Source organism: Psittacula echo (assembly GCF_963264785.1).
Source record: "Psittacula echo genome assembly, chromosome: 7".
Classification (NCBI taxonomy): Eukaryota; Metazoa; Chordata; class Aves; order Psittaciformes; family Psittacidae; genus Psittacula; species Psittacula echo.
In genome coordinates, this window is record NC_137740.1 from 4,499,930 (window position 1) to 4,526,933 (window position 27,004).

The 27,004-nt window shown below is 40.8% G+C and overlaps 1 protein-coding gene across 1 annotated transcript; it reads left to right on the forward strand.

Moving 5' to 3' along the window:
- Positions 1-20: 20 nt before the first annotated feature.
- On the forward strand, positions 21-25,078 carry LOC308223796 (E3 ubiquitin-protein ligase RNF170-like; the record flags this gene model as incomplete). The annotated part of the gene is given in 7 exon segments (XM_080623242.1): positions 21-190; positions 11,064-11,091; positions 11,095-11,112; positions 17,354-17,462; positions 22,775-22,848; positions 23,314-23,424; positions 24,440-25,078. Coding segments are annotated over 7 exon segments (816 nt in total). The 3' UTR covers positions 24,746-25,078.
- Positions 25,079-27,004: the final 1,926 nt, after the last annotated feature.

Here is a 27,004-nt window from a genome sequence, read left to right on the forward strand (position 1 = left end):
ATCACGTCACCGCCTGCCCCATGCCTTCAAACCCGCCGGGAGTGGCAGCGGGTGCGACCAATCACAGGGGAGATCTAGCTGTGAGCGCCAATCACAAGGAGGGAGTAGTCGTTCGGGGCGGGGACACGCCTCGCCTCAGCGGCTCGCCTCAGCGGTTTCTCTCAGCTCGCAGCGCAACTGCCGCCCCTCGGTGCGGCCTCGGGAGGGGTTCTGGGGACACAGCGGGAGTGTTGTCACCTACCCCCGGGTGAAATGTGGGCTGGGGCCTCTGTGGGTACAACTCCTGTTGTCCTTTCGCTGCTATGAGCCCGCACAAGATGTGCCGCTCCGTCCCAACATGGCGGCCGCTGCCTCCCGCCTGCTGGCCGTCACAGCCTAGACCGGAGGCGAACGGGCCGCGGAGGTCGGAGGTGAATCGCTGACAGGCATCACTGTGCCTAAGGTGTAGGTAGGTCAGTGTACCTGTACCAGCCACGAATGTTGCTTACAGAGCAGGGTACAGAACTGCCTAAAAAATAGCATTGTTAAATAAGGTCAAACATACCAATTTGAATAATGGAATCATAGAGTAGTTTGGCTTGGAAGGGACCTTCAAAGGTCATTTAATTCCAACCCCCCTGCAATGAGCTAGGTCACCTTCAATTAGATGGGGTTGCTCAGAACCACATCCTGCCTGGCCTTGAATGCTCCTCCAACGTGCCCCCAGAGCCCAGGTCCCAAAGTGAAAACATGCAGCCACTGCTCCAGAGCAAAGGTGCCACGGCAGAAGGCTGTTGGTGGACCATACTTGGCAGGCAGTGGAACAGCTCCAGCAAAACTGGGGATCTGTGCTTGCTGAGCCACATAATGCTCCTCTCAAGCTCTTTCATGCTACCTAGAGCCCAGCTCCAAAACTGAAAACATCCTGCGACTGCTCCCACACAGAAACTCAGGGGGGAATAAGAAGGCAACGCATTTTTAGGGTTTTTTTTTGTTTCTGCTGAGCCTCGGAGGCTGTTGTTAGTACCACACAAACCCCACCATACTCCAGTCTCCCATGGGCCTGTTGGCTGGAGGGGCACTGCTGGGCTGGTCCTCCCCAGCAAGCCTTTGATCCACCTGGCAGAGCACCAGGCACACTGCCACCTCTCCACAGGCAGCCCTGTAATCACTGACTGCACAGCACGTCAACCACCACCAGACTGGCACCATGCACGTTCTTTTCATCTTACATAGTTCACTACATGATACCTAAAGTGCGGGAGTACTTTTTCGTTTGATCTTTTTTGTTTCAGAAAAAAAAAAAAACCAAACCAACACACCAGAATTCTTTTACTTGCTCTCCTCTACTACATTTTTTTCAAAGCAAAAACTTGCCTTATTTTATCAGCTCTTAGGTATGCCAGGTTCAAGATCCTGTCTTCTGTAATACCCTGCCTCAGGCACGCCAGTGAAAAGCCTAAAACCTTAAACTGAGAGGATGTGATAATTCTGCCTCTCTTCAGTTTCAGCACAAGAACTTCAGTATCTTTTCTTTCCAACAGCCTCTTTTACTAATTGATTTTAACTGTTGTATTTGTTAGCTGATTCTCTTTTATGAAGATTCTTACATTGCCTGTTACTTCAATGTGGATGTCATTAATCACATCAATGTTTAGGTCAGCCCAAGAGCAGACTAAATAACTTGAATAAATAGCTCTTACTGGCACTGCATGCTCTTTTTTTTGGCTATTCGACTTTAAGATACACACTTTAATTTTCTGTTACTAATTCTACTTTTACTCACAGAGATTAAAATTGTGGTGGGGCATAAACAGTATTTATATGATTATTTCCCTTCATAGTGCTGTCCAGAATTGATAAAGGCTCAAGAGTGAACTTGGATTTCTGAATACCCTTTGACAGTTTCCTTCGCCAAACGTTCTTAAAGAGATTTGGTTACCATGGAAGATTATCAGAAATCCTTATTAAAAATAGAATAAGGAATAAAAGGTTTTTACAGTAAAATCCCAGAGAGTTTTGTGCTAGGATTTGGGCTGTTGAGCATGCTAATTTTAGGGTTTTAGAATTTTCACTCTTTTATAATTTCTAGGAGCTTTTGTTAATTTTTCTTTTACCCCTTTCCATGTGCTTACTGTTTCTCCTTTCTATAATTTTATGTCCTTTCCCTTCTCAGGAAATACCACATCCTAACACTTCTGTCCTACCACATCCTACCACATCTGTCACTTCCTAACAACCTTTATTCAATCTCCGATGACCCATTTGACAAAAACATAATTCTGCATTTCAGCTTTTTGATTTCATACGCTCTTTCTCTGCAGATTTAACCTCTCTCACACTTTCTTTATGTGGTTTCTACAGGATGCTCATTTTTTCCGGGGTTTATGCTACAGAAGCCAGGGAGCAGCAAAAGCCAGCTGCTTCCCAGGGAATATGGAGCCAAGAGTGGGAACACAGCCAGCAAGGCAAGAGCCAGTACTCCATCCCACAATATCCAAGCAAGGTGAGCAGGGCAGGTCCAGGGATGATCAGAGGATCAGGCAAGTTGATGGTGATGAGGCAAGTACAAGGTAAAGCCTGGAAGGCAACCTGCCAGTCAGAGTTGGGACCCATGAGGGTAACCAAAGTCAGGCACAGTCTGCAGGTGCACAGTGATGAGGCAGTTTGAAGATCAAGGTAGGAACTCAGCCCACAGGTCACAGTCCAGATCAGTGGAGTCCACGGCAGGGCACAGACCTGACTATGACTCTGCTGAAGTTAAATACAGTGCTGAGCTTACATAAAGTGTCCCATAGGCAGAGGGTGCGGATGGAAGCACGAAGAGAAGCCATTAAGGTCTATTCATGCACTCAGAGCTCTGACAACATACTGTTTCACTGGGGTGATCTTCCATACATGCAAAAACTACTGCAGACAATATTTTTCCACTAGAGGGCTAATGTCCTTGTTTCAGGGTTGTTCCTCATTCAAAAGCATCTAGAAATTATTTTCCTAAGGGATGGCTATGCTGGAAAGGTGTTACAGACTGTCCGTAGTGCTGAGAGTGTGGCTGAGATCTGTGGGAGAGGCACTCATTTGTAAGAAGGCAGGCTGTTCAGGTTTGGTAATCTGGGATTATGTCAGGAGGGATTGTCTCACCCATGTGCCCTGGCTGTTACATCTACATCACACCGCTGACTCCTAATGGCTGAGTGCTCACCCAGATAAACCAGTATCACCACCCTGCAAGAATCTCTCTAAGGAATGTTGCACTTACGGCATTCTACAGAGAAATAAAACACAAATACATATGGAAATTTGTGCAGCTATTTTACATCTTTCAAGTTGCAGCTAAGCAGGAGCACATCAGGAACACCACAGTGGTGGCAAGATACGCTTAGAGTTCAGTAGTGGTGTAGAAGAAATAATAACAAAGGGAAGCTATGCAATTTATGTAGAGTAAGGTGGTTTGATATTATTTTTTAAGCCTGGTTGGAAATTCCTTCATGAGTTGCATCTTACGTGAATGCTTGTCAGCAAAATCTGGTTTGGTGCCCATCAAAGATTATGACCTGTATTAACATTCTAGAAACCGGGAGGACTGGCTTGGCACCTCATGCCAGAACTGCAATTCAATCTCTGATGTCTAATTTAAAGTCAGGTTAAATTACTTTTTACAATAGGAGCTTACTTACTTAAACTGTGTTCACTCTTTTTGATAGTGCATCCCTTGCCAAAGGGATCTTTGACAAAGCATCTGACAATCTCAGTGAATCTCAGGCTGTCTACCTTTCTTCATAAAAACAAAAAAAATAATGGTGTTTGCTACAATAACTTAAGTTGCTAGGCTTAAAAATAAAATCTGATGCCTAACGTTTGGGGTGTCTTAATTTCAATGGGACTCACATTATTATATCCAGTAATATGAACAGTATTTAGTTCAGGCATTATTTTATGATTTGCTCAAGAAAGCCAAGTATCCAGACACCCGAGTTTTCCTGTACCTTGTGTGGTAGAGTCTCTTTTAGTTTAAAAACGTTCTTATTCATGTTGGAAAATCCTAATTTACAGGACTGCATCTAAAAGTCCTTTTCTAATGAGAACAGAGATGTCAGAATGTAAAAATACCAAACAGTGACACTTGGTGGTTACTTACGTAACTTGCACGCTTCTCACCGTTAGCACACATGAGACGCAAAATGATCCTCAGATTTCCAGTCAGATTTAGTAGCTTGAACAATATATTTATGGAAGTCTGCATTTCGCAGGCATCTTTCTTTTGAAAGCATTTAGAGGATTGCTTTAGAAGCATCAAGTAAGCCTCATGTTGTTCTGTGGTGCTGAGGTGTATTTGAATTTTTTAGATGAAGAAACTAGAAACTAAGCAGGTGCCAAAATCTGTGCAGTTAATTACTGCACAATACAAAGTGGTTTGAGACTTGCTGTATTCCCTGGGCCACGTGTCCCTTCACGTCCTGTTGTAATCTCCTACATCTTCCTGGCATATACACTCCCACTTTTGAATCAAGCTCTGTGTGGATTGGAAGTTATATTTTCATGAAAAAGGGATTGGCTATGTGATTATTCTCCAAACGTGGCAAATTTAGGACATTATTCACCATAACTGAATACCTAAAAATCATAAAATATGAAGATAAAACCTCTCATGTAAACTCATGTTATTTGACTGGCAGAGGGTTATCAGTACCTTGCTGGTCTCATGCAGGTTTGTGTTTCCTGATTGCACAAGAGTCAGATGAGGCTTCCAAGACCAGCAGGTCACTGGCAGTCAGCATTCAGAGTCTTGTGACTGCTGCACCCCAAGGCCAGACTGCTCCCTGGAAAGTTACCCAAGAGACCTGTGGCAGCTGTGAGAGTCATGCCAATCCGTTCCTTACTCCTTTGGGGTGTAAAAACAGGGAGGGAGGGGACTGATGCAGCTTAATTTCATTATTGTTTTCCAATCTGGCCAAGAATTGCATTTTACAAAAGTAATAGCTGCCAGGGCAGGGAGTGGTTGAGACATGGAGACTTTAGCATAATCTGAAAAGAAGCTGTTTGGGCACCTGATGCTGGTTACCTCTCACCTCTGAGAAAAACAGCTCGAGGAGGTGGAAAGAAAGGGTAAAACCAGAAAGAGTAAAAAGAGACAGTCCTGATGGCTGAAATACTACTGGGGTAGCTGACTGTTTCACAGTGTTTCTCATCCAGGCTCTTGTATGATTTTTGGTGAGGGCAGGAGGTACCAATATTGGTGGTTTAGGTGAGAGGAGTAGGAAGGTACAGGGTATGTAGGGCATGTTTATATTGCACAATGAGCCAACAGGACTGACTACTGTGCTGTATGTGTTTGAAGGAGATCCCGTTGCTTTTTCTCTGAAGATGCTCTATGGACTTTCCAGGTCAATGATACCCTGAGGGAAATGGGAGCAATGTCATGGTGATGAATGTAGAATTTTCCACTATGTAACTGAAGTATCTATTTTATAAAATCCTCTTGAAATATTTTGTCTGGCTGTTATAGGAGATGAAAGTCATTATAATCTATTCACTATCAAAATAGTACGAATTCGAGATATTTTGTCTATTAATTCCAAAAAACTAATAATTTGTATGAGAGTGTATTCATTGAAGGAGTCTTGTCTTCAGGCTTTTCTGAAAGGTAGAAATATTTTCACATGGAATAAGCATCTTTCACATATTTTCACATTAGATAGAAATACTTTCATCACTTGAGGCCCTTCCTGGAACTCATTCAACTATGAGAACACTTGCTTTTAATAAGGGATTGTTTAAGCCAGTGGGATTCCTGGAATTCGTGAGCCATTTATGCTCTTCTTTATGCTTTTCTTAGCACATCTTAACTCAAGGAACATTTTCTTTCATCCCCAGAGACTTAATGATGGTGAGAAATAGTCATTAAAACTATGATGGCTTGGACTGGCAAGTGTGCATATCTACACCTGTTTCACAGAATAATAATATTTAGTATATTATAGTAGTTTCACAAAAAAATAGCAAGTACTTTTACAAATATTAGTTAAGGTTTATCATATGCCAGTGAGTGAGGCATTGATAAACTGGAAATTGTTACTTTAACAATATTACTAACATGAGCTCTGCAAATCCCATTTTATCACAGAGAACACTAAATTGCAATAGGATTCCTATTAATCTTATGTCTAAGGGAAATAAAAAAAAAACAACTTGTTGGATCTTTTCTTAGAAAAAGAAGGGGAAACGAACTGAGTGGACAAAGAAGGTGCTTGCACCTGATTTGAAGCAGTTCTTAAGTTACTTGACTTGGTACTCTTCAGAGTCACAGGTTCTGTAGAGATGTGGCTTCTTTTTAAATTATATATGTGAGTTTTTCTGACCAGGCCACTGTCTCTAAATTCTCCTGGGGAAAGGAAATTCACTTTGCACTGTGAAAAGGGTAAAGACAAGATAGACTATATCAGGACTACTCTACCTGGTCACTTTTTAAAGAACTAGGAGATGAGTGCAGAGAATGATGGGTTATCTCTGCTTTAGGATAATGCAATTCCCATTGGGGATGGGGAGGAGGAGGAAAGGGAGGGATAGACAAAAGATGGAAATAATGTCAAAAAACCAAAAGTCATGATATCTCATTAAATTCCATAACAAGCTATACAGGAAACAAAGCAGATCAGAGGCGGGAAACCACCCACCTACACTTACAAAGTAGACTGTGGCCAGGTCTTTGTAATTGTACTTTTTGGCTACATACAGCAGGAGATAAATGATTAACATCTTTAAGGAATGATCTTCCTCGATTATCTCAGGAAAACATCTCAGAATCAGGAACTTTTATGCACAGTGACTCAAGCAGGGTAAAATATTTACACCTCTATGACACCATTTTTCCTCAACCAGACCCCACTTTGTCACTGCAACCTTCCCTCCTCACATGCTCTCTCGCTGCCTCGGTTGTTTCCCTAACAGTATCAATTTCCTATCTGTGCTTTTCTATTTCTGGCTTTTTGTTTACTTTCTCGCAGATCTCTGCCCTTCTATTTTAGTACTCATCCTTTTTTCAGCGAACAAGGTCACAAGTGATAGTGGGCTTTGGCAATTCCACTATTAGCTAGCTGACATGAATTGACATAACGGATCTGTTTGCACTCTTATGGTAGCAGCTCCTGGCTTTACAAGTTCACATGTATTAAATTTCTCAGATACAATTTCAGTTGGTGCCTGTGACAAGAAATTCAGTAGTGGAATATGAACTATGACAGAGGTGGAGTTGCCACAAACACACATTTTCAAATCCTGTTTCCAGAGGAGCATTGAAAAGGCAGGGCAATGTTCTGACCACTAAGGCACTGATTTGGCACATGGTTTTGTGTCCCAACAAGACCATTTGGTTTGTAGATTCTGATCCTGAAAATATCCTTATTTAATACTGAACACCAAACATCTCCAGTTTTCACCACAGTCTGGGCTTACGTCTTGAGTAAGCTCATGAGCATGGGGTTTTTATTCAGGATCAGGGAAATCCAACTTAATTTCCAAAAAGAAATAATCTCTTTAAATTGGTTCTGTGCCAGAGTACTGGCATGTAGTCTTGCACAGAGAAACTAATTCTGCTAATATGTCTCTAAATACAAAATAGTTTTCACAACTCTATGTTTCATTGTATCTGTTTTATACCGTTATCTTATTATTCAAAACATTCTCATCAGTATAAAAGATTCACTGACTAAAATGTTAGTTACTTGTTCATTATTTTTAAGTGGAAAATTAACAGCTAAGTTATAAAAAAGCATTCTTTTCTCAACATCTGTAAGTTAGTGTGAAAAATTACTAGAAGACTTGTTACCAACCTCGTTGATTCTATGATTCTATTAAATGGAGGACTTAAATAGTATTCTCTTGTTGAAGAAAAGTCTATGTTCAGAAATAGAAACACAGGTGAAAATGTCAGAGCTATCACTTGCTATTAAATAACACAGAAATGTCTAAAACCCCACCCTAGCTACACAGAGTAGGCAAGCTGAAGGTATGGAGAGCATAAGATGAACTACCCTGATACTCACCACAACATTTATGTATTAAATAAGGAAGTTAGCATGCAAAACTGAGTTCAGATTTCCCATTATTTTTATATCAATGACATTTTTCCTTTTTTTTTCTTTGAAAATAAACTGCAGTTTGTCTGAATTTTATTCTCCCCTCTCCATATTTTAAGGTTCTCTTGATACAGCATATTCCAAAGAGTGAAAGCCAACTCCTGCAGCAGGGAGGTGGAGCCTCTTTTTAACAGCTTGCTCTCTCCAAGTAGTGCCAGGGAGGTTACAATTATTTTTATATGCATTTCTAACAAAAGTACATTTTGCACTCGGATCGTTTTTGGAGATAAAAGTTACAATTGTCTGTTTCCACTAACCATTCAACTTATGTTTCCATTTAGAGAGATTCCTCTCTTGCTTTCCTGATGCTCTTCACTGACAGCTGGTCTGACATGTTTTGCTTTTGCATAGGAACCAGGTTCACAGCAGTTCTGATCACTTAGCTCCTTATTTCAGCAGAACACTGGGAAGCCTGCCTATGTATCCAGCAGCCAGCACTCTTACATCCCAGAATGGAATTAGGTCACAGCTGGGACAAACTGAGAGTGCATGCTTCAAACCTCCATCTCAGTTAAAAACCTGGTTTGTGTCAAATGCCATTAGAGAGGCTGTATTCCAGAACACTGCCAGGAAATGTGATTTCACATCTTCATACTTCTCAACCCCATCTTTATACTTCTCAACCCCAATTTTTGGTTAGGTAGGATTTTGTGGAGTAGAATAAGAAACCTGATTTGTAAAACTGCGAATTAATAATGCAATAATACAAGTGTTTGGCATGAGCAGACCTGTTGGCTTTGATGGGACTATTCAACTATGCAAAATAACTCAAGCACAAATAAGTATTCACCAGCTTCAACTCCAAAGCCAAAATGACACATTTATTATCAGTAAACATTATTATTTACACTGCAGTTATGCTTTAAGGCCTCAGTAAAAGACCTAGCACCCAAAAAGCCTAACCTACAATTGGACAAAATGGATCCAGGATTGCAACTTTCAGCATGAACTGGGACCAAAAAAGGTCAAGAGGAGTGGCAGGCCTTAAACAGTCATGTTTTTACTGATTTTACATATAGATTCTTAGATGTTTAGGAGATTTTCTTGTGTCTGTTATCCTTCTCAAAATATTCTGGAGATATGTGAAGGGAACCTTGCTATTATTTAACAGTCTTTCTCAAACAGGTATGGTCAAATTCAATGCGTCAAGCCTAATAATATCTCAGTTTCCCAGTTAAAGACTGGTTGCTGATGAAAGTGCAAGAAGAGCGCTGATTCCTTGCTGCCCTGCATCTAGCTGTGCCTGGGGGCCAGGGGAAGTGCTTTGAACTCTAGTGGTAACCAAGCAATAATAGGTTTAGAGTGACATAAAAAATGGAACCAAAATCCTGCTTATTGAAACAATGCAGAATTTAGCAGCCAGTTTCCAAGATTATCATGTCTGGTAGGTGAGTGACTGCAAAAGAGCCACAGCACTACGCCTGCAGCCGCTGGCAAGTAGAAAGAATCTGGGTCATTTCACCTTTACAAAATATCTGTAATCTTTCTGCTATTATTTAGTTAGAAGGGTTTTGCCTCTGTATTAAAACCATTCAAATCCTTTTTTTAGTACTAATCAAATGCCTGATGGCCTTGCTCAAATAGATTGAATGTGTTCAAACCCATTTTCCAGTGTATAAACATTACTGTCTAAAAAAAAATCACAGGAAAAACTGACATCTTTGTTAGCAGCCATTATGAATTTAACATGTTGAGCAGAGTAGCTGGGAAAACGCTGGAGAGCAGGAGCTATGCTCACATATTTAGGGAGTCCATCAGGGTGAAGTGTTGTATTAGAACAGCCTGGAGAAGATGCTACTGCTTCCTTCCACTGTGTCAGTTCTCCGGATAACGAAACGGCTCCAGCTTCTGCATCTGTCAGTCTGGCACCTTCAATAAGTAATTAAATCACACTGTAGATTTGTATACATACTTGGATAAATAATAAATGACAGCTATCACACTGGCATGCGAGCATGCATGCATACCCAGGGCAGGAAATCACACACACTATTTCATTTGTTGCCAATTTATCTGTAACAAAGTGAGGAAGATGCCCTGGGGACTGGTGACTAACAAGGAGCCTTGTTTATGCTACAAATCCCATCCGGTTATTAGGCTTTGAAAAGTGCTTTGTTTAACTTATCAGTGCTTCAGCAGGAATGCCAGGGGCATTATTTTTGTTCTGTAAGTGTATTTCCATTCCAATATTACTGACTCCCATTTCACCCCTTCATAAGAGGTTATGTGTTACCTGAGGGCTGAAAATCAGGCATGTGCTTCAGTGCCTTGTTCAATCAGGATCAGGATGGTTAACACTGCACAAAACCTGAACAGGTTTCCTTACTAATTTTGCTGCATTAAATTGGAGAATATCTTTACAGAAGTCAAGCCTTTCTTAAGGACCATAAAACATCACAAAGAATAAGTACCCTATGAAGTATATATGCCCTTCAGTTAAAATTATTTTACCATGTTAGACTTTCTGCTTAAATTCTTCACTTTACTCGATAGTTGGACACTATCTGATTCTGCAGTTACGCAATTCCAAAGGATCACAAGTGTCTGGCAAGTTTGAAGCCTGTTTCACAACAGCAGTGATAAGCTGCTACTCTCTCAGATGATCAAAATACCTGTAGTGTGCCCTTGATCAAGTTAATATTTAAAAATAGTAATGCAATTTTTTTATTAGGCTCAGGTATCTTTTTTAATTACTTTAAACATCTTTGGGGAGGAGAAGATTTATTTATATGGCTTAGAAAGGGAGAGCTGTTGGTTGTTTTCTTCAGGACTCCTATGCATTTTGAGGCAGATTTGCTTTATTCTAGGAGGAAATAGAAAACCCATCATGTTTCTTTCATAACCATAACTTAGAAGACCTGTCATACCCTTGCCATTGGGCAACAAAGTTAATAATTGACAAAGATGCATAGCTGGCCTTACTGAATGATTTCACCCCAACACTGTCAGCTGGTGTAACTTACTCAGCACCTCTCAATAATTTCTGGAAAGAGGAATGGTAAGCCCAACTTTATGCAGGTCTTCTGAACCACGGTAGGAAGTGTTCTTTAGTATTATCATAAATAGAAAATTGAAGTATTAATTTATACTTTCAATCATTAGATTACTTTTGGAAAAATTACCTGAATCAATTCTTCCCTTTCAGATACATCATATTTTTTGTTTGCTTGTGATTAGTTAAATATCAAATATGTCAAATAATGACCTGTCCAGTGTATCCTCCCTGATCATCTGAATTTGTTTTGCATTTGAGACTGGGAGCAGCTGCTCACTTATCAAAGAAATCTGACCATGAGGTCACACGGTATCATGCCTTCCTAACAAATTTAATCCTCAAAGCAAGGTCTATTTTACTTCTAAACAACAGCACATGCTCATGGAAAAAATATAACTTGTTTGTTAGCACTTGAATCTGCCAAGTGCTTTTTAAACTCTAATTCCTTCTCTTGAAACATGTTGATGAGAATGGACTCATCACTGATGCTCTAAAACTCAATTTCCTTGTGGTAAAACTGAAAGATGTTGTGAGCTGAGCCGAGCCAGAGAGAAAAAGGTTTACACCCAGCAGCTTCTGGCTTCATAATCAACAATCTGATCACTACTTCACACTTTTCTTTTGCATGCAAGTATTAAAAATGTATCAAATCTAATGGCTGTGCTTTAATATAATAGACTTGATTTTGCAGAGTTCCACTAGAATTATTTTCTGAAATGCTCAGCTTTTGTTTTAAGCCAAAAGATGTATCCAGATTGGAAAAGATCTTTTTCTCGAAAGTCTGACTGTCACACAGGGAACTTCTAGGCTTGAACAGCTCCAAAGCCTGGCCTCTGATGAGGTACCTACATGGAGAATTCTTTTGCACATCTGACCCCAAAACCTGTGGTGCTTACTGAGGAAGGGATGTAAGCGTAAGGACCTGATTTTAGATCTTAAAACCAAGTTTAAAAATAAACATGTAAACTTCCCATGGTCACTGCCAACCAGCAGATTTAAAATATGACAATGAAGCTGTACATCATCATCCGTTGCAACCCCTGTAATCTTAATGTAAGTTGTCAAAAGCTGTTTCTATCATATAGAAGCATGTGTGTCACAGTACATTCAACTTACTATCATCTTGCTAGTTTGTGAAAGTAGAGGAGTCATTTTCCCTCACTGCTTTTTACATAGAGTCGCTTTATGTCTATTATCTAATTTAGGTGCATGGTCTGGTGAAAACTGCCAGTGGTGTCCATACCAGACATTGGGGGTTGAATCTCTTTGGTCAGTAAAAGCACTACAGCAGCATTCCCTATGGAATTCTCAGGCTTTCAGCACTGAGTAGTATTTAAAGGTGACCAGTTCCACTCCTTGAAAATGCTAAGCCCTGCCCAGTTCTTTCAAAGAATACTCCTGTGCACTTGAGAAGATGAGGCCATCAGCTTTACAACACCATGGTGTTGCTCACCCCTTGCAAATGGTGAGAGCTGGGACATAAGCCATATTACTGTTGACTCCTAGTAGGTGTCTGTAGTAATTGGCTTGGTGATTTAGGGACAATTCTCATGTATCTCAGTCTCTCTCTGTGCTGTATAAGGTGCACAGGAGTCTTAACTCTGCACTAGGGAATTCATGGTGGGGAGATACGCAAAAGATAGGTATTGTGGCACTTCTTACTTAAAATTTGAGGTGGCAGAATTTAAGGCTTTCTCTAGATCTTTGGATTCGAAGTGTGTTTGTCAGAATAATTTACTCCTGAACACTGGGGTTTGGTTTTGGTTGTTTTGGGGGGTTTTTTTGCTTCCTCCAAATGAAGTAGATTGACTTCTACTGGACTATACACTGTACCATCCCACTCTGGCTGTGGCATGATTCCCAAGAATATTATATGATTCTATGATAATATTTGGATTAGAAACACCAGTATTTTAAGGTTTTTAAAGATAAATCATAGAATCATAGAATAGTTAGGGTTGGAAAGGACCTTAAGATCACCTAGTTCCAAACCCCCTGTCATGGGCAGGGACACCTCACATTAAGCCATGTCACCCAAGGCTCTGTCCAACCTGGCCTTGAACACCGCCAGGAATGGAGCATTCACAACTTCCCTGGGCAACCCATTCCAGTGCCTCACCACCCTCACAGTAAAGAACTTCCTCCTTATATCCAATCTAAACTTCCCCTGTTTAAGTTTGAACCCGTTACCCCTTGTCCTGCCACTACAGTCCCTAATGAAGAGTCCCTCCCCAGCATCCTTATAGAATAAACCTTAGACTAACATTAGGTGTTCGAAATGATATTAAGAAAATTGTATGGAAAATCTTGACTTGGATATCTTGATATAACACAATGGGAGTTCTGTGGTTGTGAAGTATGAAGAATTCTTCAGCTTCCCTCTGTCTCACAGACTTGCGAACAGACTCATTTCAAACCTCACCAGTGTGAGCAGCATGAATCCTGAAGGAACTTCATACTTGATCTACTGTGCTAGATTTGTGGCATGCTGTAATTTGCAGCTAATCAAGTTACTAAAACATGATGCTTCTGGTGACAAATGGTGCAAGTTCACCCCTCTTCTCCCATAGTAGAGATGTTTCTGGCAGAGAGGCCTGATTTCCGTATGCTCTCTAGAAACCTACTTCCATTGTCCCCTTTTGATTCATCAAAGCTGCTTTACAGTATCAGTATCCTATTATGAAATAATAGTTTTTATGGTCACACTCAAAGTTTCTAGCCTAAAATCATGGAACCATAGAACAGTTTGTGTTGGAAGGGACCTTAAAGCTTATCCGGTTCCAAACCCCTGCCATGGGCAGGGATACTTCCACTAGAGCAGGTTGCTCCGAGCCCCATCCAACCTGGCCTTGAACACTGCCAGGGATGGGGCAGCCACAGCTTCTCTGGGCACCCTGTGCCAGCACCTCAGCACACTCACAGGGAAGAGCTTCTTCCTGATGTTACCAGTAATGACAATTTCAATTGTGCTGTTTGTAATTACATGTAAAACTACCATATGAAAGGAAGCTCCTTAAAAATCTGTTGTTTTAGGCAAAGTCACCTTAAATATTTCATTTTGTTAAGCCTCTTTAATGCCATCTAAAACTCAAAGCCTTATGACACAAAATACTGCCATGATCACTACTTCAATCTCTAATTCAATCTGCTAGTTCAAATTTTCAAAGGCTGGCTCAAGATTTTGGAAGGGGTAAATTAACTCTGGCAGACTTATAGCTATGTCAGATATCATCTGTCTTCTGTTTCTATCAGATCCAGCTGGGCGGTCCCCCGGAAACCAGGCTAAAGCCAGCTTGAACACCAGTTTGCGTGCTTGGACTCAATAAATCAGAGACTTAATTATGTGCACATAATCTATTAAAAATAAATGAAAGATTTGGCATGGTTTTCCTAGCCTATCTACTCAGGACAAGACTAAGCCACTCATATCTCTGCTGAAGGTGACCCCAAGCATCTTTTTCCCCCAAATGTCCTATTAATGTAAGAATGGCTATACCACATCACACAAAAGCCAGCTTGCCTGCTCTGCAGCAATGCATGCCTACAGAAGAATAAAGAAACATGAATGATGCTTCCACAGAATACTCTTTCATTCTTTACCAATTGATGCTTCAGGAACTTCCTCAGTCAGCGGTATTACCTTTGCATTTAATAGTATTTGATGACCCGTACCTCTTGAACTCAGAAATTTCTAGCATCCCTAAGAACATCCACTGCTTAACTGTATGTGTAAAGAACTGCCTAGTTCTGTGCTGTTAATACAGGATCATTTCCTGGTTCTTTGCTCTAATGCATAGTCCTAACTCTCAGAGCTTGAGCATTTTCAAGGTCTCAACAGGAACCTGCACACAGCTGATGCTTCATGTGGTAGCTTACCTCAGCAGCCAGAACTGCTATCAGATGGCAATGCAGCAACATTCAGTTTTCCCATTTTTGGAACAGCATAAACTCTGTTTCTGCAGACTTGCTCATGTAAGTCAGCAGAAGATGAGTCATCTGGAAACAAACGACTAATCATTTGTCCCCTAGGAGCCATATAGTAAGTTAATTATTGTACAACACATTCTAATACAAAATACATGAGTGGTTTCAACTTCTTCAGGTTGCAAAGGGCAAAAGAGCTTCTCAAAGTTTCCAGCGGTTATGGTCTGGGAATGCTGGGTTTCCCTTGACTCCCTATCTATTGCATAATCAGAAACACATTCAGTTCCCTTTCTTGTATGAGACAAAGCTAAAGAAATGCGTTATTACTTTGCAAAAATAAAGAGGAGATACCTAATCAGCTTATGTCATGGATGCAGTGTTTATAAACACAACTGCTCTAGGCAGTTCCTCAGCTGACGAAAACTATTACAGCTTGCATGAGTTGAAATAATGCTCTTCTGAACCTGCAAATACCCCATCAGTACTGCATGGGAAGTCAAAATACAGGCATATGGTGGGCCATATGAATTTTAGGGAGCATTGTGTTAAAACCTGCTTGCCTGGACTTCACCTGTCAGTGTACTGGACTTGAATCCAATCATTGCTGTGTTGTAGTTATTCTTACTCAGTTATGGCAGCTTTACTGTGCTAGTGTGGGGTTAGTATCTCAGCAGGAGATAATCTTACCAGCGCATAGAGGGGAAAATCTGAAAACAATGCAAATTTCTTCAGCATCTGAAATATTTCTGTTGAGAATCAGAAACAAATACATTCATACCTTAACAAACAGTAAAGGAGAAAGACTTTTTCTAGTAGTTGTGGCACATTGTTTTAGAACCTTCAGTCCTTATTTACAGATCCTCATTACAGGAAGGAAAGACTGGTATTAAAGGTGCTGATTTAAAATTGCTAATTTTAACTCACAGTTTCAGGCATGGCTCTGGCAAGAGACCTGGGTTCCTCAACACTCATTTGGCAGACCTACATGATGACCCCTCTCTTCTTTCTTGGAACTATTACATGCAAAATACAGATTCTATTCAGTTTTCTCTTTATAAAAACTTCTATAAGTAGGTCAGATACTTGGAAATGCACTCATTGATCTGTCATGTAGGCAAGTGCCAACCAGGTATTTGGAAAACAAATAAGCAGGCCAAATTGGGCATCAAGGGACAGCGTGTATACAGCAATACCAATATCTGTAAGTATGCCATCTCCTCATCTGAATGCTTTACTTCAGTAATGGAAAAATATTACCCATTCCATATAGTGCTGGACCTCTGTGGTCATTAAGACCACATTTAAGACCATGTGAACTTCATCATTTTTTGATCAACATACAAAACATAATTGTAATTAATGCCATCTCCTTTTGAACCTTGCTAACCACGTGTAGGCAGTGGAGAACCTTCAATAACTGTCAAGACTCTATCCTAAAGCCAAGGAACTTATTTGGAAGCTCCCTCCCAATTTCAGAAGTTACTCTCTCTGCTTCTGAGATTGATAAAAACATTGAAATCACTTTATTTCAAGAAAGAAAGGACACTAACCACACTATACTACATTTTCTTTAAAGACTGATCTCATTGTGGTTATGGCAATTGAACGTACAGTCAAATTTAAGAGTGTCTGTGGTGTGCTAAGATGGAATAGGTGGGTCCACCATCGACTACAGACTGGCTAATGCATCATAATAAAGGTAGCAAAAAACTTCCAATGTGATAAGGAATCAACGTCAAGTAAGAATAGCTATTTTACGTTTCATTGTATCAAACAATCCTGGCAGAGATGAACATATTGCCAAACCGGCTTTTACTGCCTACAGGCAATGATTTAGGAGCAAAGACTGGAAGACCAATGTACATACTTCAGCTTTTCCCTTCAGATATATGATCATACACTTTGGATTTCAAAATGTCATTTCATCATTTCTCAGACTTACAGAATTCTCACCTTCCCTCTCTAAGAACAAAGCTCAATACTATTTGTAATTATAGACTTAGCTAAGCAAACAAAAGGATTGATTGGAAGTAATTTCTTTACTTTAGGAGTCTCTTTTTGCTATGTAGCCTACGGTATGCACTAAGAATATCATTCTGCCACCCAAGGAAGGCAGTGAACACACTGAACTTTCTTTCAGTACATTTAAGTGATAGACATAAGTGCAAAGGAGGAAGAAAAATGGTAATGCTCACTTATGCATGACATCTATATTTAGTTTCTGTGACTCTCTGCAAATCATAGTAAATTACTATTAATGAACTGAATATGTCAATCAAAATACTAATTTACTGAAGATTCTGTACTACTTCTTTTCCAGGAATCCCTCCAAATTTGGCAACCTTGTAATCACAGTGACTTCAGCTGCCCCATCTGTCTCCAGACAGCTACTCTCCCAGTAGAAACCAACTGTGGACATTTATTCTGTGGTAAGTTTCCTGAACCGGGCTACAAAATAAAGCAGTTCTTAAAGAAATCTCATATCCTACTAAGAATCAGGACCAAGCCATTCTCCCTGGAACTAATAATGTAGGTGCTCTCACTAGAAGCAGGAGAAGTCCCATTTTTACATAGAACCACAGAATGGTTTGGGTTGGAAATGACCTTAAGATCATCCAGTTCCAAAGCCCTACCATGGACAAGGACAACTCACACTAGACCATGTTACCCAAGGCCACATCCATCCTGGCCTTGAACACTGCCAGGGATGGAGCATTCACCACTTCTTTGGGCAACCTGTGCCAGTGCCTCACCACTCTCACAGTAAAGAATAGGTTGTCTCACAGGATACTGTTAAATTACAACACAAACTCATGGAATGGGTAAAACGCACCACAAAATCACACAATTTGTATTGAGCTATGCAAAAACCCCAAACAAACAAACAAAGAAAAAACACCACAGTTACAAAACTCAACAGTCTAATAGTCACACACTGTATAACTGAGATAGATAGGTCAAGATGTAACAAACACGAAGCATTACCTCCAAGCATGAACTCACTTCTGGGAAGACAGCTTGTCTTTTAAATCAACAGCCTAAAAATCCAGCTAACCCATAAAATTAATTCTGATTGTGTTTATTGGTGAAAATTGACATGCTAGGCTTAGGTCTGATTCTGTTCCAGACTTGCTTCCCATAAGAAACACTTGTGTAAAATAAAGACATGGTCTAGAGCAATGTGGCATCATTACATTGGCTTGTGGTCCTGTAAAAGCTTTCTAAACATAGTAAAAAATAGTGGAAGTTACATATTAAACAATTCAAAAAGTGAGTTTCTAGTCATGTATAAAACTTATTCTTTTTTATTGATTTTTAAGTAGATCTTAAAATCTTGTGACCACATTATGTACATGTGGGTTCAAAGACATCTCATCATGATGCATGCTCAGTAACTGGGTATTCCAGCCCAGGATCTGGCTTAACAGGAAACAGAGATCCGGACTCACAGGGTCCTTCTGCTGAGGCTGCCCATGGTCCTGGCCTCCCCAGTGCATGTCTAGTCACTGGATAATCTAAGTAAACCCAGAATTCTCTAGCTAAATGTGACTGCTAAATGCCTTCTTTGAGGCTGCTAAGCCATATGGTTAGGATTACAAAATTGAAATCATTTTTCAAAGGGAAAGCAAGGATGGAGCATGGAATAGTGGAAGGAGTTATGTTCATAAATAATTTATAAAGGGGATTTCAGGATTTTTAAGGCTCACATTCTGCACTGCTAGAGCCAGTGTGAGCTTTGCTCCTGCTTTGAAAGGCAGCAGGATAAGGCCACCAGCACACTTGGAGTGAACACTGTTTCTCTCATACCTCTGAGATACATTGTCCAGTGAACTTACAGGTGGAGCTTACAACCTCCCTGCCCCAGCTGCTTATCAGGTTCCTTTCTAAATGTCCTCATCCTCACAGCAGGGCTGGGAAGAGAAATAGAGTTCACCATGATCTGATGAGGCTGAAGTTGCCCCAGGAGGTTTTTCAGGGCTACTGTGCAGCACAACATCAGCAATGTCTGGCAGAAGGGAAGGCAGGCAGCTGGAGGCAGTACTGTCTGATACTGCAACAGCAAGACACATCAGGAGACACTGCTCAGAATCATAAAGCTTCTTTCTACTGCTCTGGCATTTTACAGAGACCTCAAAGCAAGTGCAAATTATAGTTACAAGCAATCTACACTTTTTTTTTTTACCATATAAGAATGTTATAAAAAGACATCAGCATAAATGAAAACAAGGGGCTGTGTTGTTGGTGCTTAGTGCAATAAAAGCACATTTTTATCTTTAGGAAGTGTCATTTTTCTCTAGATTGAAATGATGCTCATATAGCCCATCTCCTCATCACCACTGCCACTCTCTCCATCCTCTGAAACCACAACAGATCAGTGGCTCACCAATAGCTAGGGACACTATGTAGGGCTCTTCTCCCTCATGAGTGACACCATTTAATACTTGAGGTTGTTTCATGTTTTTATAACACTGTTTTATAACATACAGGAAAAGGATGCTTTGAATATAACTCACTCCAAGACAAACAGTAAGCATATGGCCTCAAAACATGTTTCAAATAATGTCACAGTAGTTACAGTTTCAAGTACAAAGACAGACATTAACAACAAAGATCATACACTTCCCTCTTTTCTGGCCTGGTTAATTTTCCCTTTTCCATCTGTGAATATGACAAAATGATACAGACTTGATTTTGATTTTATTTTGAGATCTACAGAGGAGAATTGCCATATACAAGCTTGGAATATATTGTTATTGTTAGCTGTATATACTTAGCCAGGCTTTACTTCCTCAAGTACACCATCACTTATGCTCTAACTCCAGTGCACTGCATTATATGTTAGGACTATGTTTATATAGTAGGAGCGGCCTCTGTGACATGTCTGGTTTTCATGTCTTAAAGCAATAAAACTTTACATTGGGCTTATCGAAACCATTCTATGTAGATCTAAGTCTGGTGTGACTGAAGTCAGTAATAAAACTTCTCTTGATGCCCTGTGGACCAGAGCTAAGGCAATGCTGAGCTCTCTTAATAAATTCCACTCTGGTAAAAGTTTTATTTAAAAAATGTGGTCAACCCAAAGCTTTTAAACAAGATTAATGTGGACTTATAAAAAATGTCTGATTTTATTATTAGTAGTAATTCATATGGTTTGTCCTGCAGTTTTCCTTTTCAGCTTCAGGTGAACCATATGTTCAGGAAGTTCAACTGAAAAGTGATCCTTGAGCAATATTATTTTTTTCTAATTAACAATAACCACAGAGGTATTTTAGAGAAACCTCCAGCCTCCCTCACAAGGCTGTGCAGCAGCCTAGAATGAATTGGGATTTTGTCTAGTTTATGGAAAAGTACACCAAAGCACAAATAGGTCAGCTTCAGAGGAGTCCTTCCCTTCCTGTTCTACTCAGCAAAGGATTCTGCATGCAGCAAATTTTACTTTCAGAAAATCATAGAACCTTAAAATGGTTTGGGTTGGAAGAGACTTTAAACTCGTCCAGTTCCAATCCCCTACCACAGGCAGGGACACCTTCCACTAGAGCAGGGTGCCCCAAGCCCCGTCCAACCTGGCCTTGAACACTGCCAGGGATGGGGCAGCCACAGCTTCTCGGGGCACCCTGTGCCAGCGCTTCAGCACCCTCACAGGGAAGATCTTCTGCCTAATATCTCAATCTCCCCTCTGGCAGGTTAAAGCCATTCCCCCTTGTCCTGTCCCTACAGGCCCTTGTAAACAGCCCCTCTCCACATTTCTTGTAGGCCCCCTTTAGGTAGTGGAAGACTGTTATAATGTCTCCTGGAAGCCTTCTCTTCTGGAGGCAAAACAAGCCCAGCTCTCTCAGCCTGTGTTCATAAGGCACAGGGCTCTTTTCTGAAAGCCCTTGAAGAATTCTGGGATCTCTCAGCACTGCTATCACTGGGACTGAACACAGGTGCAGCACTACAGCCGTGTGGATTACGATACAGGATCTGAACCCAGGAGGTCAAAGTGGTTCCTGAAAGCAGGCATGATCCTTATCAAATGCCAGTGGTGGAGTGAAAACTGGAAGCTGCTACCAGACTGCATTTATACATACCACACCAGGATTTAGCTATAAGCACAGCCATGGGCTCAGCCAACGGCTGTGTATGCGCAAACAAAATACAAGAGTCAGAAAGAAAAGCCCTGCACTCAGATGAAAATGAAAGTTAAAAGCACAAGTCAGAGCAAGGTTCATAAAAAACATCTTTGGGCCAAATTTAACATCCCCAGTCCTAGTACAGGACATATAACTGATGGCAGCATGAACATTTTTACACTGGATTTCAAAAATGGTTTCTCCAACATTCCCCTTTTCAGTGACAACAGACAAAGCAAGTCTGGGTGCAGAAAAACCCTGCACTGAGGGCTCCCAAAGACTTCTTGTTAGGGCGCGGTGTACAAGAAACTACTTGCTGGTTATTCTGAAGAACAAAGAGCATTGTTCAATTCAACAAAACAATTCCATCAAAATGGCAGTCAGCATTCTGCTTCTGTTCTCACTGGGGTTCTTGTCAAATTTGATCAGTTTCAATGCTGAGAGATTTTTTTCTCTGACCTGTCACACTGCACACTGTGCCCAGGAGCTGAAAGTCAAGCTGGGCTGCTTCTGATTAGATGCTATTTATGCTTTGCTGTTTTTGCTGTTAGTGCCAGCACTGACATTCACATACGTCAACTTCTGCTGTCAGCCATACATGCAGTTTAACCGCACTGTCCTCAGACTCTGCCCCTTTTGCACACCTGAGACCCCAGCAGGTTGTATCTGGAAATTAGCAGTTGTCTGGGTTAGAAGAATCAAAAAGAACAGAGTAACTCATTTGTCCAGAGATGTCCAGAAGGGTCAGAGCTGAAATACGGTAAGAGGGGACAAACAGACAAAATAGCCTCATGTATGGTACTTCACCACCAAGATGTATCACCATAGAATCATAGAATTCTAGAATGGTTTGGGTTGGAAGAGACATTAAAGCTCATCTAGTTCCAACACCTGCCACAGACAGGGACACCTTCCACTAGAGCAGGGTGCTGAGAGCCCCGTCCAACCTGGCCTTGAACACTGCCAGGGATGGGGCAGCCACAGCTTCTCTGGGCACCCTGTGCCAGCGCCTCAGCACCCTCACAGGGAAGAACTTCTGCCTAATATCTCATTTCAATCTCCCCTCTGTCAGTTTAAAGCCATTCCCCCTTGTCCTGTCCCTACAGGCCCTTGTAAAAAATTCCTCTCCAGATTTCTTGTGCCACAGGAAGGCTGCATCACCAGGCTGTGCCCTGGCTGCTTATTTGGGGTAACTGGCCCTCATAGCCATTAAAAATCATATGGCTCTGGAGGAACTCAATCTCTACGTACCTGCACTGCTTTTGCCCAGCGCTGCACTCTGAAGGGTACCCCATGTTCCTGAGTGCTTCAAACTGCAACCCAAGGAGCTTTGAGATCAAAACCCTATCCACAGGAGAAAAAACTGAATCAAAGTTTTTCTTGGGATGTCCCTGTATCTGCATATACCAGTGTGGAAGAGCTGAGGCTCCATTTTTACACAGCCACTTTGCAGAGTAAAACCACATATCGAAATTAAATTTTATGAATTAATTATGAAATGAAAATAAAATTACATTCATTTTCACAATTAGTTGTAGAAAAAGGGTTTATTAATTCTGATAATCTCCTGTAAACATTACATATGCTCAAATATATTTCATGTATCTTGATTTCCTTTTTGTTGGTAGGTTCCTGTCTGATCACCTACTGGAAACACAGTCCCTGGTTAGCAGCAATAACCTGCCCTCTCTGCAGACAAAAGGTCAGACTTACCTCTATCTGCATTATGATATGTACAAAATGACAAGTTTGAGCTCTTAAGATCAACTTTATTTACTCTCTGATTTTCCATGGCATTTCAAACCCCATTTAGACTTGAATGACCCTGCATTTGACACATGTCCCATCAGGCAACTCTGTGAAATATTAAACAGACCTCCAGCATTTTACTTCTGTATATTTTGTTGAGTCTCTGGGACAACATTCCAGAAAAAGCAATATGGAAGTTCCCAATCTCATGTGACCCTGGTCAGAGGCTGCCTGTTATACTGGAAGGTTGGATGCAGGCTGCAAATGGAAAATATTCTTGCTATTATGGAACTGACAGAGCTGGACAAAGATCCAGTTGTGAAAGAGAGACTCTGGAGGGACCGGCACTACAGAACATTGTCCTTTATACTGGATATTCACATACACTGTGCTAATGCTGATCTTTTTCTTATGAAAGGTGGTTCTTCTGGATAGCATCTCTTGTGAAAAGAAACATGATAAGCCAAGTAAACAAATCGTACATGACATTAGAGATTACAACAAGCGTTTCTCAGGACAACCTCGACCTGTAAGTATTTATAAATCTACATTTACCTTGTCAGTAGGGTGTAACACGTAGAGGATTGAAAGAGACCCAGCAATGAAAACTAGTTTGTATCATTATGTGAATTACCTTTTTTGCACATATTGGCAATGCCATAGTGGAAGTGTTACCATCCACTGCTGGTTCCAGCACCTTCTAGTGAAGATACTTCTTGGAGTTCCTAGCTCAGAGGAGTCCTCCTGGCAGAGAGGAGAAAGGAGTGTGGGATTACATACAGGAAGCAAAGCAGAACTGGAGATGGTCAGGCTGGAACTTTCAAATATGAATTCAGATTTGAACTTCAGGATTTTAACTTGCCTCTAAAATTTCAAATCAGATTTCATCTTAGAAAGCTGCTGGGGTTTTTTCCCCAGGTATTTCCAAATTCAGATAGCCCACACTGGCTCTGCACTTTCTTAAAGCTGGAATCCCAGCTGGTACAGAAATGTGACAGGCAGTGGAAATGATGTGAAAGATGAGGGTGGAAGTCACAAGTGAGGGTGTAGAATATCATCAAAACAAATCTTCCTGAAAGATCACGGGGCCTGAAAGGGCTGTGGAGTCTGTTTCAATCTACAGACTAAACTAAGCACCATGGATAGGAGTATTATCTTTCAACCCAACAAACTAGCATTAATGAGGAATAATCACTCAGTCCTATGGCTCCTGTCCACACCAAAGCAAGACTTGAGGCCTCATTTTCAAGCATTCATAGCCTGTGCTTGATGCCAGATTTTAAAGAGAGGCATATACTCAGCACAGGCATGAAGACCCAGTTTCCAAATGGATTCAATGTCAAGCACAATACTTTCTTTTCAAGGTGGGGGCAATGGGGATTCCTCTCAGAAATGGGGCAGAGTAATCAAACAGCATAAGGAGATTTGGACAGCACAGAAAGCTTCTGTGTTCAAGAGATCTTTAAAAGTGCTTTAGAGAGACACTGAACTGAAAGATCTGCATGCATCAGAATGCAAACTAATGTAATTATCTGAATATTTAGTTTGCAGATTACCTTTATGACATGCCCTTATTCCTGACTCTTGCCTTGCGAGGAATCTTCACCTGGGGTGTTCTGGTATGGCTTTTTTTCCTACGAGTTGCTGTTTGCTCCTTTGGAACTATCATATGCTTGTCTTCCCCATTTGACATGAAGCCTGGGCCTCTCTGTAGGACACTTGGAACTGCCGATGACATGGTGGTTGTTTCCCTTCTTTTAATTTGCACGATAAACATATGTCAGCAAATTGCACCTAATGGGGTGAGTACGGCAAGGTCTGCAACTCAGAGCATGCTGTCAGAGGCCTGACTGACTCAAACTTGGATTCCTTGGTCAAAGTTCACCAAGCAATGACAGGTTTCTCTTTGATTTGGGGCAGAAGATGATGGATTTGTCATTCTGCCTCTGACAAAGGCTGAAGCAGGACTCAGCAATACTTGGCATGGACAAGTGATTCAGTGTGCAAGCACTTAGAAAGCAAGTTTTACTCTGGATACTTGCTGGACTCTTTCATGCTACATTTTTCTTTAACTTACCTTCATATAAAGTGCCTGAGTTGAAAATGCCTAAAGCTATGAACAAAGTTTAAAATTACAATGCCAAACAACTTACAGTTGAAGAGTTTTAGTACTCTTGAGCTTTAACATTTTACATCTTGGCTCCATTTGAATAAAATCTTAATTTGAGAATTTAGCAAACTGTGTAATTTGCTAAGGCTTGTATGACACAAGGAATGTTAGATAGTATCACTACAGAATCTTGTATCAGTGCTCTGTGTTATCACAGGTGATTACACATCCACAGGAATACAGATTTCTTACAGCTCTGCAATGAGAATAGCCCTAATTTTAAAATGTATAATATGGAACTGGTAGTAACACTGGCTTGGAACATAAATACATCTATGAAGTAGAGGTATTACAAGGGAAGAAAAGCATTAAAAAGTCATGCAAGGAATGTGAACAAATCTCTTTTTCATATAAGCCTATGCAAGGTACATCACTTCCTTTTGAACTCTGTGCCTCTGAGCTTCAACAAAGTCAGCATGACAGCTTGTTTCCTTTCTAGACTTCATACACTCCTTGTGATTGCCTTGTAAGTCTTGTGCCAGTTCAGCCAGAGAGGTCAAGGCTGATTTGATGATGATTCTATGATATAAATAGGAGGAAGGTTATGGAAAGGTTGCTGAAGTTGGGGGGGAGGTGTGTGCATGTCTGTGTGTATTGAGCTGCAGAGTTAAAAAGGTTGGTGCAGTGCCAGACCCCCTACACATCTGTCCCTGTACAATCTGTACATTTGCTATGTGTTTGGAGTCAGTGGACTTTGTTTTACATATGAATTTTACTATGTATATTAAAATAAATGCATTAAAATTTATGAATATTTATTGTTCACAATACATTGGTCTCCAACTGTTTGTTCCTTCTCTATATTTTCAGCTGACATGTTTTATTGTGCCTTTGACTTGTAAGCTATGATACACCATTATTTTGCAATCGTTTTCTTGCTTGTTATACCCTTTTTGTTATGATGTTTCTTCATTTTATTCCCATCCACTTTCATTGTCTTTAATTATGTCCCTGAACTTGTAAAGCTGTTTCTTTTAACAATGGGTACTTTAGAAATGGCAACAATTGCTTTTCCATGAACTACAAAGCAGGAAGTGCATTGTTTCTTTAAAAAAATTACCAGATGTTTTTGAGTGCTGACTACGAACATAAAAAAAGCAACCCAGAAACTATTATTTTCGAAGTTCTCTAAGTGTAGTTTTGTTATTGTGTAACTTCTGTTTGCATTTAACTGGGAATTACAGCCGATGCCAATACTACAGAATGGAATTTCTATCAAGCTGAGTGCATAAAGCTGGAGCTCATCTACAGGAATACTGAGTCTGTGGAAACGGACCATAGGTTGTTTCACTTGCACAATGCAGGCTAACCAAGAGGGTGGCAGTTTGAAGAAAGGAAGGCTACTCCTGAGTGACCTATAGTATAGTTGTAGTTGATCTGAATATGCTCTTCTATTCTGTCCCCCCTTGCTTCTTAACCCTCTCCTTCAGCTCGGGACCCTGGCTTTGCTTTTCAAACAGAATAGGATCTGGTTTTAAGAAGTAACAGACAAATGGCAGAGAAAAAAAGAATTTCTGCGAGCATTTCACTGATGGCACTGGCAGCGTTTGGCTCTTGCAAGATCAAAACAATTTGTACTGTCAAAGGTGAAACATTTTTGCTGTATACAACCAGAGTATCCAGACTCTCTCCTTCCACAGCACAGTTAACTATCCAGGGCCACCTTCGAAACCACCTGGGAACAAATAAAAGCCTTTTTGTTGACTGGATTTGGACAGCAGGCAGCCAGGAAGGTTTCTGAGCATTGACAACTGCAAATCAAAGGAAGGAAACCCCTTTCTCTGTCCCTCTGCATTCCCTGTACCTTCTGCGTCCAGCTCAGAGCTGGTGGCTGGGTCTGGCTGGATCAACGTGCTGAGGATGGACAGGCAGGGCTGGGCTGTTTCATGGCTGACTCCTGCAAGGGCAGCTGGCACGATGGCAGGAATGCACCTGCATT